A 16,880-nucleotide genomic window follows, 5' to 3' on the forward strand; every position below is an offset into this window, starting at 1 on the left:
CTTCGTTTGAGGCATTTATATCTCTCTGTTCTTGGCTGCATTGCTAGGTATCCACTGCCATCTAGTTACAAATTAAGAACTTTAAGTTTGCGTGGCATGACGTCATTGTCAATATCCTGGTGGGTGTTATTTAGTGTTTCTGTCATAATTATAGTTTATACCAATGTTATTTATTCTGTCCATATATTTAAAAATACATTTTAATACACTTAATTAATTTAGGGAGTATGAACATTGGAATTATTCGTATAATTTGTATTCTACGCTTCGAAGTGAAAGTTAGGTTAGCCTCTCAATGTTACTCTTTGTAACGTTTGTAATCTAAATGAAACTGTATTTCACGGAGTGATATTTCTGATATTATGGGACAATAGGTAATTAGCACTGAGATCATTATATTGACATAGTTCAGGTTATAAATACGTTTCTTTGCGAATGTCTTTGCAGAGGTAGTTTCCTGCTTATTTGATAATGTCTCAAGCTGTTATATCAACCAGTCAGGGTCGCGATACCCCGATTGTGGAACGGAATATTCACGAAATGCTAAAGGACACCCCTGTCATGAACGACAGTAATAATGCAGTACATTCTGGTACTGCACCTCCATCGCCTCAGCGTGTAAGTTATATACCACATCCCACTTCTTTGCCATTGACCACAACCACAGGTTAGTAACGTTTGAACTAGATTAACTTAGAGTGAATGCTTGAAATAGTGAGATACATTGGTGTGTTATAGTTAATTGTGGGATAACTTTGCAGTACTTGGCTATTATACCTGCAGCCAAATCTAAGATTTGTTTTGAGTTACTGTATCTAACATACCAAGTATCATGTGGGATTTATGGTTCTCACAGCCTTGTTTATGAAGAGTTCTGCCTTATAATGCTATGTAAAAAGTTAAGGTGAAGATGGCCATGTGCCTTAATAATTAAGCACCATGCCATGAAGAAATTTGAAAGAATGAAGGTATAGCTCAACCATTTTTGATGTCACCACTAGATGAGGTGGGTTGTCGGCTTCATGTCTTGTCTGCTATATTGCTGGAGAAGGAGCCCCCTGGTACCCATTTGATAGGAGGATGGATGGGCTTCACAACTGCACTGGCATTGTGGAGTAGAGAAATATCTCTTGCTTCTGCCAGGAGTTGAACCATGGCCTTCTGGCCCATTGCCTGTTATTGAACTAATGGAGCTATCTGGGTCCCATACTGTGGCACAGTCTGTTAAAAGTGAGCAAGTGTCTTGGAGAAAGAGACTGCCTCCATCTTCAGCCTTGGAGATGGAGGTGACATATTCCCCTGAAATGTTTGTTGACTTTCAGCAGACTACATGGCATTGTATTCTAGAAGACGGAACTTTTCATACTAAATATTTGTAATATTTGGTACGATTAAGTCAAGTAGGGTGAGGTCAGTAGAGCATTTGGTACTACTGAGGGAGAGGAGATGTATGTACACAGAATCTATCATGGAAGCCTGAACTTAAGACGTAGGCATAAATGGAAGGATAACATCAAATGGATCTTAAAGAAACAAGATGTTGGAGGTTGTAAAAGGGATTTATTTGATTCTGGATAGGTCCCAGTGGTGGGATGTTCTGAGCATGATGATGAACCATATGGCTCTCTGAAAGGCAAGAAAGTTTTTCTGTAGCTGACTAACCACTAGCTTCTCAAGGACTCTGCCGTGTAGGTAGCTATGTTGAAACTGTGATGTACGTTGTATTTCAGCGCCGTCCACTGTTCCTACAACACCCATGAGCCCTACACAAAATGGTGATCCCACAGTGTTAAAGGCACAACAGTCCAAGATTGAAACAATTAAGAACTGGAGTATTTCGACATATAAATGTACGAAACAACTGATGTTTGAAAAACTGGGCAAGACATCTAGGACTGTTGATACAGGTAAATGAAGTATATAAGTTGAAGAGGAATGAAACCATACCACGTTATCTTACAGTCTCAGAATTATTTTGAAATTCTGTACATATTACCATAAAGGTGCCCATTCTTCATCCATAACACATCAATCAATCACTCAATCAATCAGTTTATTTGTTCTGAGAATCCATGTTTGGAGATGCAACCTCTGGATATAGAACAAGTCAATTACTACTTATTAAAATAACATACATATCATACATGAGTCAGCAATACTATGAAACTTAATTACCTATAGTCCATTCGCGGAGACGAGACAGTTAGCATAAACAAAGCAAGCCCAGAGTCGCCACAGCTGACAGCAAGGAGTGGACAAAGCGCGCAGTTACTCAGTGTACTCACTGCATTCGGACGCATGTTAATCTGCATTCAGACTGGAGTGAACTTTGGACGCCCCTGCAACGATACATGCATCACGTGATCGCTGCATGATTTCATTCAAAGAACAAAGGAGATACCGCGTGCATTTGTCTGTGAGGACTCTCTCATCTCCGCGAATGGACTGTACAGATTTCATACAAATCAATCATACAATACATTGTCCCATTTTCAACAATTCCATACCAAGAGAAACCCAACATCCAACATTTTCTTTTATAGAGTAAGTGAGGACAAGATATATGTCATAACATAAAACCATAACACACTCACTTCAGAATTTTAGGGGCATAAATTCATCGATGTGCAATCGAAGAATGGATGAGTGTAGCAGTAATGCTCTAGACTCATATTCAGGAAGTTCTTGGTGCAAATATTTGTTGGGACATTGTCCTCACTGAGGTTTTGCAATAGTTCTTAGTCTGTTCAGGCAAATTCTGGGATTGTATCTTATTTAAGGTGTGGCTGCTTCCATCCAAATCTCTTCCAATTCTTTTTCTCAGTCATCCTACTGTTTGACGCTATGATGATCTCGATACAGGTGACATCGTTAAATAAAGCATCTAACCCACTAGGAAAATTCCAGGATTGTGTCTCAATTAAGGCTATGACCATTTCCTTCCAAATCAATCTGTTATTCTGTCATTTGACCCTATATACTTTGACTACTGACAGGAGTCGTAATGTAGTCCCCATCCACCAAAAGAAGACAGTGTTCAATAGAGTCTGTTATTTATTTGTTCAGGTATTATTTAGCTGTGATCTGATGACATATACTGTGAAAGTGTGTGCACTGGGATTGTTCCTTAAATAAATAATGATTACCTCCTTTCATGGGGGCATGTAGAAGCATATTTGGTTGAGGCACTATGCTACAAACTGGAAGGTTGCAAGATTGAATCCTGATGTGGTCATTGGATTTTTTTTTTCAATTTTCCCAATCCTTTTAGCTGCACTATGGCACTGGGGTTGACTCAGCCTCAAACAGAAATGAGTACCAGGAATATTCTTGGAATGTTCTTGGGGGTAAAGGGAAACCGGCATGTAAGGCTGACAAACTTACCGCCATCTATGAGCCGATTGTCTGGTGCAGGGATACCTTTACTTTTTACCTCCTTTCACATCTTTTCCTGATCATTACAGAATGGTTTTCAGGAAGTCCTCATGCTTCTCTGTGACCTTAAAATGTAGGGTAAAATTGTTATGCTTTATTTATTTATGGTTTATTTAAGCGTGCTTTTAGTGGCTCAGATTTTATGATGTCATATGGTAGGAGCCCTGTGGAATGATGAAATGGAGAGGATGTGGCAAGAAGTGGTCACAGCCTAATTTGAGGTACTTTAATTTGTTGTAGATTATTTAACAGCCTTTCATTATCTGCTCTCTGTAGCGTCAGATGGTAGGGTGACAGATTAATTGGAAAGGATTTGGAAGGATACATGTCATCTATCAAGGTGGTAACCTGGCACTTGCTTGGAGGGGCTGAGGAAAACCATAAGAAACTTCAGTCAGGCTAACCAGTGTCTTGAACAAGATTCAAATCAAGCACCTCCTAAATACAAGTTCCTGCTATTCCAACGCATGTGGTCCATACATGTTTCTTATTCAGCAGGTCTCAGTTTCTGTTCATGGCCTGGAGGCATGATGTACTTACTCTTTGCAGCTTTTTGGTGGTTATTGGAAAGTTCCCAGACTAGGCTACTATCTCCTTCAAAATAATCTCCTTGGGAACGTCACAAACTCAGTGGTTTTCAGGGACGTGTGTGAGAGTGCATTGTCATGCTGAAGGAGCCAGTTGTGGTGGCACAAAAGTTCTAGTCTTTTTTGCTGGACATTTTCTCTCAAGTGTCTCAAACATCACAGTAAAAGTCAGAGTTGACCATAGTGTTAGGAGGAACAATTCACAGACAAAAAAAAATGAGCATGCTCTTTGTTGAGCTCAGACCTGCCGCACCTTTTTTGCTCATGGTAATTGTGGGCTCTTCCACTGTTACAGTGGTTGCTTTGTTTATTTATGATAACTGTAAATACAGCTTCCGTCACCTGTTATGAACCTAGAGATAAAAGTTGGGTCCTCGTTAGCCTTCTCTCATAGCTCAAGAGACACATTTACAAGCCACTGCTTTTCGATCATTTGTCATGAGTCGGCGAACAAACTTTGCAGTGATGCGGCGCATGTTCAGATTTCCTGTTAAGGTCTCCTGGCAAACTCCATACCTGATTCAAATGGTGTCTGCGAGCTCATGGATTGTTTGGTGATGATCTTCATGGATGAGTTGTTGGATTTTTTCAACATTTTCTGTCATTTTGCTGGTGGGTAGTCCCCCTGATCATTCATCATCTTCAGCTGACACTCAACCAGCCTTGAAACATGAATTCCATTCAATAAATACTGTCCGGCTCAAAGACTATTCTCCAAAAGCCTCACGAAGCATTTCAAGGGTTTCAGTAGTGGATTTACTGAGCTTCACACAAAACTTGATGCAGACATGTTGTTTGATTTTGCCATCCGTCACAGACAACGCGAAAAACAAATTTGCAAAAACGCTCATAACAACAGTGCATGTTCACAGGCTGGTGTCATATGGCAGATGTAATGCAATAGGCTTGCAGAAGTGTGACATTGGCCTCCCCTGTCATCTTCTTTCACCAAGCCAGTTACAAAAATAGGAGATGGCCATTTGCTCTCTAGTTTCATTCACAAACATCCACTTAATTTGTGCCATATAACTATGCAATCAATAATGCAATCATTAAATAGATTAAGAATTATGCACAGCCATTAACTTAGGTGTGATGTGTTCATGCAGAATTGGAAGCACAGATAGAGCAGTTACGAGACACACAGCGGAAGTATTCGAATGTTCTGCGCCTCTCCAGAGCCCTTGCGAGTCACTTCTATCATGTCGTGCAGACCCAGGTGAGGGACATGTCTCATGCTGTGTATGGCACCATTAGCAGATTTACTTCAGATCATTTAGAATAGTAAAGTAAAGTCTATGAGGCTGAAGCATGGGTAGGTCATGGAGAAGGAATGAAAGCATTTAAATTCTTGTTGAGGAAAATTGAAAATGGCAGGTGGAAGACCAAGAACAAAATAGGAAATTAACATTCAGATGGATCCTGATGAAATAGACAAAGTAGATGGAAAGCGGTTGGAATTGACTCAGGATTATGTACTGTGGTGTGCTGTGGTAGTAGCAATGTTGATCCTTCAGGTTCTGTTATGAGAGACTGAGATGGATTTGAAGAAAACAAGTAGTGAGAATGGGAAGTGGATGGAACTGGCTCACGAACATGTCCGATGGCATGCTTTGGTATCGGTGGTGCCCAGTCATAGAATGTTTCACAAGACATGACAAGGTAGACTGTATATTGCATTAATTTAAAGAATATGCTTTGTTGTGTCACAGATTAATTCAGGTGCATAGTGACTTACTTGGGAATGTATTAATCATGAATTATTAGTTATCCCTTCAGAATATCAATCAATGCTGTGTTGACAGCATGCACTGGGTGAAGCCTTCTCAGATCTAGCACAGAAATCTCCAGAGCTTCAGGAGGAATTCCTGTATAATGCAGAGACGCAGCGGAATCTTACAAAGAATGGTGAAACTCTTCTGGGTGCTCTCAACTTCTTTGTTTCCTCAGTCAATACACTATGTAACAAGACGATTGAAGATACACTGCTCACCATTCGTCAGTATGAGGCAGCCAGGTATGCAACTCTTCAGCAAGTATTTTAATATGTCATTATAAAAAAAATTCCTTTTGACATCCATTGTCTGGATAAAGAAATATATGCAGCATTTTGGTTGATGAAATGGCACTGACATCTTACATATAAAATATTTTACAAGATGCAGAGAATTTATTTATTTGTGGATATCTCAGTCAGTATACTGACTAGTCTGCAGGCTTAATGACTGAGAAATCAGGGCTCAATTCCTATCCAGGGGAAGAAATTTTCTGTTCCCTATAGCATCCAAACCAACTCTGGGTCCCACTCAACCTCATATGCAGTGGATACCAGAGCTGTTTCCCTTGGAGTAAAACAGCGGGCGTGAAGCTGACCTATCACCTCCATCAAGTGCTGAGCTTAATGGTGGAGCTATACCTTGACTTGATACCTAAGCATAGGGACAGCCTCACCTGTCTTATTTAATGAGTGTTTATGATACCTACTTTTCATGTGAGAGGTCCTGTGTACGGATCTCAGTCATTTAGTGAAATATAAATAAATTAACAATACTGGAATTCATAATTATTATAGCATATGACAACATGATCAAAATCCTTAGTTCAACACTCTCTTTCATGAAACATTTCTCTCCTTGCAGGATAGAGTATGATGCCTACAGAACAGATCTGGAGTTGCTGGCACAGGCACCCAGAACTGATGTCAACACGGCACGCCTTGAAGAGGCACAGCAGAGTTACGAACTCCACAAAGTTAACTTTGAGAAACTGCGCTCTGATGTTTCCATCAAGCTCAAATTCCTGGATGAGAACAGGGTAAATTGTTTTGGTTATTAGTACGTCATTTGTAGAATGTATTTTGTGTTATGTGAGGACTGTGACTGATAGCTGGGAAGAAACTGTTAGTGGATTATTTAACGTAGTATACTGATATTTGTTAACAGGGACTGAGGCATGCCATAAGAATCCTCAGTCCCGATAAATTGATGTAGCTGAATTTGGAATGGATTTTCTCCCAAATACAGAACAATATTTGTTGACTACAATATAGACTTCTGTGGCTTGCATTCCCTTTTGTCTTCTCATCTACTGACAAAAATGTAAAAATTAGAACATAAAAAACTATAATTTTGCCTGTGGTTCTGTATGGGTTTGAAACTTGGCCTGTGACATTAAGGGAGGAACACAGACTATGTGTGTTAGGAAACAGGTGCTGAGGAGAATATTTCGACCAATGAGGAATGAAGTGGCAGGAGGCTGAAAAAACTACATAATGAGTAGCTTCATAACTTGCACTGTTCCACTGTTCACCAAATATAATTAGAATGATCAGGTCAAGGAGGATGAGATGTGCAGGGCATGCAGCATGAATGGGGGAGAAGCTGAATGCATATAGGATTTTGGTTAGAAAGGCAGAAGGAAAAAGACCACTAGGAAGACTATTCGTAAGTGGGTGTATAATATTAAAATGGATCTTAGAGAGACAGGATGGGATGGTATGGATTGGATTGATCTGGCTCACTATAGGGACCGCTGGAGAGCTCTTGCGAACATTGTAATTAACCTTTGGGTTCCATAAAATGTTCGGAAATTCTTGAGTAGTTACACAACCGGCGGCTTCTTAGGAAGGCCTCAGCTCCATGGTGTTAGTTGTTTGCATTCCATCTTTGATTATTTCCCATCCTTATAATTTCTACATTAAGTTCTACCCTCTACAGTGGGTCAACACCACGAAAACATGTGTACAGACTGTTAACCCTTTGCATGTGATGGGTTGACTAGATCAGGGTAACTGAAGACAGCGGCTCATTGTTAATCAGTCAGTACAGCATTCCCGTTGATAGATAGCATAAAATATGATATACTAATGTTTATAGAGGAAGGAACAAGCTTTCGTATGATTTGTACCTGTGTTCTTGTGAAGTCATGTGAGGAAATAATGTGCCCCAAGAAGTGGATTACTAGCAGGTAGTTCTATGGTTGATCTTGGCTGTCAGAGGGTTAAGAAAAACATAAAACTTGTGCTGCCTGTTGGTTCTGTGTGTGAATTCTCAAAGAGATGCCAAAAAATGTAACTCTTCCAGCACATGATTGTAATGCAGTAGTATTTTTATAAAATTGGTAGTGGTAGCCTTTTGGCAGGATAAGAAAGAGTTAAGACTAGCTGCTGTTGCTGTCTTCAAGGGTTGCTCAATTCACGTGGTTGTTTATTAGAGTTAAAAATGTTGAAACCCAAGACTTGTCTGAAAAACTTGACACACTTGTCCATTCTGCATGTGTTCACAGATCAAGGTGATGCACAAACAACTGCTGCTGTTTCACAATGCTGTGTCAGCATATTTTTCTGGCAACCAAACAGCATTGGAAGCAACACTGAAGCAGTTCAACATCAAGGTTAAGTCACCGAACTCTTCATTTCCATCATGGTTGGAGCAATAGTAGTACTGTGAAGATAGGGGAAGTGTTGAACATGGCAAGTTGGGGTCTTCGTGGCTGGCCAGTGGTTTGAGAATGTAATTATCATGAGTAATTTGTTATGAGCCCGATGTTCTGTGTAGAGGCAGTCTTTTTAGGACATTGGAGGGTGAGAATACCAATATTTCAGTTTGAACAAATATCTGATATTATGTTTGATCTCATTTGTTTTCTATATGTTGTAAAGGAGATGTTTGCAGTAGAACTTCATAGGTGTTATTTCCATGGGACCAAGAAGAAATCTTTATGGCCATGAAAAAAAAAGTAAAGCCTTACTAATTAGGACCAGTAAGGAGAAGGAGCAGTCTGAATTGTTGAAAAGTCCAACTTATGTAACATAATTACAGGCAAATATTCAAATTCATAGAAACAAACTAATTTAGCCACAATTTAGCAACATGTGTTAACTTTGTGGTGTTTGGATGCAAATACTGTATAATAAAAAGAAAAAGAAAAGTGTTATGACGGTGTTTATATTAAAAACAAAACTGAATAAAATTATTAATTTTTATTGTAGTATTCCTTTTAAAAATAGAAAATTGTATTGTTTTCATTAAATGTTAGATACTGTATGTGTATTTTTACATTTGAGTGTTTGAGTGGCTCCACTCATTGTCAAAAATGAGGTGATGCTATTTTCCATTTTTCCATCTTGTGTTACACTATCTCCACACATTTCAAGAGGTTTACCTTACTTGCAAGTGTGAGATTTCAGAAAATGTTTTGTTCTAAGTCACATTTAAACTGCAGTTGATTCTGTAACTTCAAACCCTGTTTCCCAAAAATTGTTATTGATAGGCATAGTACTTTCCAATACTTAGGTGATGACTTACTTAAGCCAATAGGAAGTGGTAAGTTGTATCAAATTGTAGTTAGGGAAAGTCCCAGTTTTGCCAGAGTAAGATAAATACAAAGAGAAAGGCAGTCTCAATTACTGACGTTTTATTGTGTGATATAAAAATTGTAAAATTCCCATAGTCGTTTTTGTTTTCTTTTTAATAAATTGTGATACTGAAGTTAATTACTTCATTTGTTAAATTCCTGTAAGATTTTCTAGCTAAATTCTTATCATTCCATGCTGAAATCTTGAATTCATGCTTTGGCTCCTCTTGCATATCAGTGTCAATTTCTGTTCTTCTTGTCGTTTATTTATATGCCTTTTACAATGATAAATATATTCATAGATCATGACACAGAAGCCTCTAAATAAATACTCGGATGGAAAATGGGGAATTTTATGTTAAGCATGACAAAAACATACACAGTAGTGGGACCCTATGTTATCAGTAATTGAAGATGGGAAACATGTTGGGGACTGTTGTAAGAAAGTTTCACTGATCTCGGTATACGAGTACTCTGCTCTTTTTCTTGGCTTATTTTGGAATAAGAGAAGAAAATTCAAATTACAGGAGAGATGCCTTATAAAGTGAGAGTAATTAATCTTTATTGTTGATACACCACACTGTTATAACAGCATGTGCGCTTGGTCCAGTTTCCCAGTCATTACAGTTTTTCAATGGTGATATTGTTACCCATGAGTTAAGGTCCAGCCTTCATCCTATTGTATCAGGTGATTTAAAACCCCTATTCCTGTATGATGAAAGTTAATGTGCCAAAAAAAAAGTGGATTTGGTGAATGTACAGAAACGTTTCACATCTTAGCACATGTTACATTTAACATTTGCATGCTTGCAATATATAGAAGTATTCCTGAAATAAAATAGAATGTTTAGTTGCAGTGATATTTTTAATGACTGGGTTACAGTTCGCAAAATGTATTCTTATGCTGAAAATCTATTACAACTAAAACTGTGAACCCAGAGAAATGTGACATACTTTTCTGAAGCCTAGACTTACAATCAATTTTCCTTTTAAACATGGGAAGGCTCACTGTTATGGACAACCCTTTCTGTGTTAGTTTATATTTAAACATAACATATATTTCCCAGAAGGCATGACTAGTTAGTTTTAATTATTGACCACTGGTTGGATGTATTTATTTTTCTGATCTCTTGTAACACCTGACCTGAAAGACCACAATTTTTAAATGAGGTAACTTATGCATAGTGTGCAGAGGTTTGCTGTTGGTGCTGCCTCCATCTTCAGAATAGATGAGTCACTGATCTATGATGAAGATAGAGGCACCAGGTTCGTCTGAAATATTGGTACACGTACCAGACTACATGGAATCACATCCTTCAGAACAGTAATTTTGATAGTCACAGCTGTGAGAACCTCAGCTCTCACATACTCTTATTTGTTCCATGAGCTCTTAATGAAGATGTGTTGATGGTTGTCATTGTATTTTACCCAAGTTGCAGAACCCACTTGCCATGACCACCATTTGTAAAGTTATTACATCACATATGTAGCAGCTAGTATTAAGATTGTATGCTAATGTTTGTAGCCTTTAGTTTATTGGAAGTACATATTGTCTTGTGTGAGAATTTGTGTGTTTGTGGCCTGGTATCAAATGGTGATGAAAGACGCATTGTAAATATCGTGCCATAGTTACAAGCTTTCTGGTGCTTATTTTTTATAGTTGGTATTAGAATATATGAAGTCTGTTGTCAGGGTTGTGACACTAGTTGGTGCTTCTTGTGTTGAATGGGTGATCCCATATTATCATTAAGGATTTGTGAGGTAATATTCACTACCATTATATCATCATCACAGCAAAAGCAGACAAAGGAAAAACACTAGTCATATTAACACATGATAAATACAAACAAAAAAATACAAAATTGCATACAAGAAAACCAGTTCATAAAAATTCAAAACACTTCCAGTTAACAGTACCAAAAAAGACATGGAACAAACAGCAGAATTGTGTGATAAGATTATACCAAAAGAAAACACACAGAAATACACACATGTGAATCCCATAGAAACCAATTTACATGCCAAAATAAAGCTACAAACATGAAACACACACATCAGACTAATACTAAACTGGAAAAATTCCCTGACAAATGAAATAGCAAAATATTAAGAAGAACGTACAGCGAACTCTACATCTCCCACATATATTCAACATTCAAAATTCCTCTCACCTATCAGACCAAAAGAGCATACAGATCAGCAAGAATATTCAGATATGCTCTTTTAATATTACAAACATACCAAACATAGATACTGCAATGTAATACACAATATTCTAAGCAACAACTCATGCATTAAGTAAAACATACAGAAAGAAATATTACATATATTACAGATAAACCTAGAACAATATTACTTCCAGTTTGATCAGCAGTATTATAAAGAAACCAGTGGGCTAGGCATTGATACCTCTACACCAGCAATACTAGCTGAAACATACTTACAGAATATGGAACACACACATATATACACACTAATAATATAACACTATATCACAGGATGCTTCAGATATGCTGCTGACACCCTGTTACATATGACCAAAACAAAACAAATACAGTACAAACCCTAAAGGAATTTGTTAAATTACAGCCATCCATCAAGTACACCATAGAGAAAGAAACAAAATACAATCCATTTACTTGACCTTACAGTACACTGCAAAAACAGTAAATTGAACTTCTCAATATATCAAAAAAAGCACAAACAGATGTGGTGCACCATGATTCCCATCACCCAATTGAACGCAAATTATCAAGTATCACCTATCTGATAAATAGATTACATACCCCATAACAGTAGTAGCAAAGTTAACGTAAATAAACATTTCATATTACAAAACAACTAATAGAACAACATTCAAATAACAACCTCCCCACCACCACAAAAATGCAACACCCCAAAAATCTAAAACCCACAAAATGAAATTGATTACTTTCACATATAGTGGAAAAAAAAAAGAAATTACAAAACCATTCAAAGACACTGACATGAAAATTTCGGTCTATGCGTGTAACACAATAGAGAACATACTGAAACCAACACCACAAATAGACGATGCAAATAGAATGGCATCTACTGAATGAAATGTTTAGATTATCTATTTAAATACATTGGACAAACAGGACACTCTTCCAATACTAGATATAAAGAACACATAGTCATATGATACAGTAGTGGTAATTCAGGATGCCCTAATCATATATTTAACACAGGGCACACATGTGGAACCATGAGATACTATGGACATCATAAAAACAGAAAAAAGAGGTAACATTTAAATACACTAGAGAAATTCTATATTTATCTAATTATTAAATCAATAAAGGCAACCTATATATGAATGACACATTAGATAACCATAATACAGTAATTGGAATGCTACACAAACTTCACAGCAGATAACAAAACATAACTGAAACACTGCACTAGCACCAAACATAGCACTCCCATTAACCATTCAATATGGGCCACGCCATAGCTCAAGCGGTTAGTCGCTGGCTTCCCACAGCGGTGGCCCGGGTTTGATCCTGGGTCTGGCCAAGTGGGATTTGTGGTGGACAAAGTGGCACTGGAGCAGGTTTTCTCCGAGTACTTCGGTTTCCTCTGCCAATCTTCATTCCACCAATGGCTCCACAATCACCCTCACCTATCATCTGGGGCTGGTACAATAGGCCAGAAGTGGCCGCAGTACAAGGGACTTAGTCCCACTCCACTAGCAATAAAAAAAAACATTCAGTATCCACAGAAATCACACATAAGTACAACTACAGAAAACAGCAAACACATATATCAAATAATAAACATAACAAATCTCATTATATCACCTTAACTCTGTTCTGGTCCATCACACCAGTAAATTAAATTATAGAATAATTTTTAACACCATCCACTGTGATTCAATTTGTAGATATTTATTGCCTTTACATGATTTGGTCAGCTGACCATGTTCAGAAACTACTATAAGAAATTTTGTAATACATACTGTCAGGTGTATTAGTGACTGGATTGGTAATTGCATTTATTAACAACCTACAGGTCTTAACTACAAATAATTATTGCACTCTTCCTGATTTACACAATTTACAATCACTCCACGCTAATCTTCTTAGTCTGTTTCCACCAGTCTTCACTGTCTGCTTCCTAGCAACGGATTTATAACACAGGAACTGTAAAAGTCTCACTGTATTACACACTCCAAATTGACTGCACTGTAGCACACACAAAGTCTTCAGTTCACAAGGTAACTCATCTTCAAATATGAACTTCCTGTGGGTGTCTCCTACCAAGAACTCAGAACTCTTGTCACTCACTGTAACTGTCATCTGTAGTTCCAATTCACTCTCTCGCATGCTTCTGCCACTACTATTTCTCTGCCATTTCAGGAATTCTACTGTCTTATATAGCTGATGGACTGACATCGACCAACAGTAAACATATCATGTGACCCCTACCCACTGTTGCTGTGTGACATCACTGCAGACGCGCAGCTGATGGACACGCAGGAAACACGTCATGTGACAACCACCTACTGTTGATGTGTGACATCACCACTATTGTGCCGCCTACTGGTCACACAGAAAACACAGCTTGCTCTACTGTTGCATGCTTTGGAGCCCACTAATCCTCTCTACTAGGTACCCGAACAGTCCCCATGATTGAAGTGATCAGGGTGTGACACTGACCATTCACTGTCATCTAGTTCATAAGGTTCAGAAAGACTGGAACTACAACTCCACAATTAGGCCATTCGTTTACCACACAGACACAGTGCAGACAGGGGTACCAATGCAGAAAAATTAAAATTATTGATTTAATATAGAAGTCAATAATGTGAATGAAAAAAGTTATACTTAAACCCGTTTTGATTATTGTAATTGTATATAATTATGGATCAGTGGATTAATGGGAGCACATATTTATTATTTGTCTTCTTGTTATTATTTATTTTATTACTGTACATAATTACTATTATTTACTGTGTGATATTCAGCATTTATGTGAATTTCAGATAAGCTTGGAAGGACATGCCAGCAGAAAGTATCCCTTAGTCATATTCCAAAATGTGATGTCCTGATGAGGTAACTAGTGCTTCTGACTTGCGGTCAGGTTGTCGTTGGGTTATCTGCTACCCTGACTGACGTTTTTCATGGTTTTCCTCAATCCCATGTGGTAAAAGTTGATGTAGTACCCGAAATTATGCCATTACCTCTTCCTTCTGCATCCTTCCCAGTTCACTAATCACTGATCATTCTGCCATTTAGTGCTAAATAATATGACTTACTGACAGTGTCATTAAGTAAACTGTAAATAATGTCACTTGTATTAGTGACTATAGACAGGGTTTGGATTAGTGACTCATACTTACAAGCAGTACGGCGATAGCACTGATTTATACAATTTACAGTTCACAGTTACACACATGCTATGATTCTCATGCTTCACAGGCTGACTTCTAATTCCTTTTCAACTACTAACGTCCCATGGTTATCTCCCACAGACACCAGACTCAATTCTCATTCTCGTACTCTCTGTTTTACTCTTCTGTACTCCTACAACTGCTGCCTTCAGAATTTGACTCTCTTATATTTCCTCAGCATGGACCACACAGCACAGAAAAATGTCACATGTCAGAATGTGTGTCTGTTGTCCCGCTGCCCAGCACAGGTCCTGGCACAGACCACATAGAAAACATCCCTCCTGTGGACAACATAGAAAACACTTCTTCCAATAGCCTGTTGTTGAGCGTGCATATTTTGGGCATTGCCCATAAATGAGTCTGCATGTCACAGTAATAAAATTTCCAACAGGAACTGAATGTTACAATATTTGGTCATAAATTCTATTCAAATGTACATCTTACCAGACATCATGTAGTGTTACATGCATATATTGTGCATGTGTATGACACAATGGTACAGAGTGTTCTTTAAGTAATCGAGCTATTGTCTGCTGTTAAAGAACCCGGAGTTTCATCACCCAATTACAAAACTCCTCCTATGGGATTTATTCTGAACAATTTTATACTAAAGGAATATTGTGATACATTTCATGACATGCCACTTTTTTTGTAGTTAGATGTTGTAGCCATGTGTCCAGCACCAAAGCTGGAGAATCATTCCTTGTTGGATATCACCGCTTCCTGCTTTGATAGTAATGTTGTCAGTATTTCTTTGATATCGTGAGGCCCTTAATATGTAATTTGTTAAGATTTGCAGTGGTAAGGGAAGTGGTACCAAGACAGATCTTGGGGCATGAAGTGGAATTCTGGCTGTGCCAACATTGGACACACCATAGAAAAGCTGTGTGTAAGGGGATAACTCATGTGTACTCGTCTCTACTCCCTGAGGTATGTTATAACCCTGACCAGGCTGCACATCACATTCTCTGCCTTTTAATCTACGGGCTTCATCTCTGACCCAGCATTTGGCTAGTAAGAAAGTTTTGAGTTTAAGGCTTCTACTGCTGGATTAACCACACAGTGTTGATTATATTGTTTATATTTGTATCAGAATGCTAGAGGAATGGAGGCAAACATCTGGATTTGCATGAGAGGGGGAGATGGTAGGAATTCTTTTTGCATTCCATTACTGACATCTTGAAAAAAAAAATAATAGTGACGTTACTATGTTAACTATTTGTGCACTTAGAGCTGGAGTAGATCAGTATGACTTAGGCTGTGAGCTGTATGCTGGAATTGGGTTTGATTCTTTGCTCACCACGTTAAGATCAGCACTGGGGTTCGTAGCCTCCTTTCTAATGATTACCATGAGCTCTGTTTCTGGAGGTAAAACAAAGAGGTTGTGAAGCTGACCACTCACCTGCACCTAGAGCCAACATTAAAAACATATGAAGCCATACTTCCTACACACGCACCAATACATATGCTTTATTAAGCATGATAACTTTACCTTTACCATAGAAAGCCAGCACATAACATAAAGAGAAGTGAATACTGTATGATTTTGTGAGTGTTGGTACAGCTGCCAGTGCATGGCTGTGGGATTGATATGGAGGAATATATATCATAGAGACATGGAAAATGAGGGGGATGGACAAAAATATGGAAACACCCAACAAAAAGCACATTACCATGACTAATATGGTGTAGGACAATCTCTGACTTACAGAACTGGTTGGAGTCTCCTTGGAATGGATAAATAGAGGTCCTGTATGATTTGCAAGGGAATCTTGTACCATTCTTCATGCAAAACATTGGCAAGTTCTGTTAACAATGATGGAGGTGGGTAGCGCACACGCAGATTGCTCTCTAAAACAGGCCACAAAGGCTCAATAATATTGATATTTGGCGATTGTGGGGGCCATGGCAGACTTGACACTTCATCTTCGTGCTCAGAAAGCCACTCCTGGACGATGTGAGCTGTGTGAACACAGGCATTGACGTCTTGGTAAATGGCATCACTACTGGGGAACAAAGTTTGCACCATGGGATGGACCTGGTCACCCAAAATGGTCACATAGTCGTTATCAGTGATGTGACCTTGC

The 16,880-nt window shown here is 38.4% G+C and overlaps 1 protein-coding gene across 1 annotated transcript; it reads left to right on the forward strand.

Annotated features, from left to right (window-relative positions):
- Positions 1-31: 31 nt before the first annotated feature.
- LOC111863889 (arfaptin-2) lies at positions 32-12,359 on the forward strand. The gene is made up of 7 exons (XM_023850683.2): positions 32-119; positions 448-667; positions 1,731-1,907; positions 5,132-5,241; positions 5,828-6,039; positions 6,662-6,836; positions 8,307-12,359. Exons 2-7 carry the CDS (start codon positions 472-474, stop codon positions 8,457-8,459), a joined length of 1,023 nt encoding a protein of 340 aa, XP_023706451.1. The 5' UTR covers positions 32-119; positions 448-471; the 3' UTR covers positions 8,460-12,359.
- The last annotated feature ends 4,521 nt before the right edge of the window (positions 12,360-16,880 follow it).

This window comes from Cryptotermes secundus, unplaced genomic scaffold, assembly GCF_002891405.2.
Source record: "Cryptotermes secundus unplaced genomic scaffold, Csec_1.0 scaffold171, whole genome shotgun sequence".
Classification (NCBI taxonomy): Eukaryota; Metazoa; Arthropoda; class Insecta; order Blattodea; family Kalotermitidae; genus Cryptotermes; species Cryptotermes secundus.

What these genes read in the sequence shown, in the direction of transcription:
- LOC111863889 (XM_023850683.2), top strand. Translation starts at nt 472, where the DNA reads ATGTCTCAAGCTGTTATATCAACCAGTCAGGGTCGCGATACCCCGATT. An exon ending in GCCATTGACCACAACCACAG is followed by an intron (nt 668 to 1,730) that starts GTTAGTAACGTT and finishes GTTGTATTTCAG; the next exon opens with CGCCGTCCACTGTTCCTACA. An exon ending in AATTCCTGGATGAGAACAGG is followed by an intron (nt 6,837 to 8,306) that starts GTAAATTGTTTT and finishes ATGTGTTCACAG; the next exon opens with ATCAAGGTGATGCACAAACA.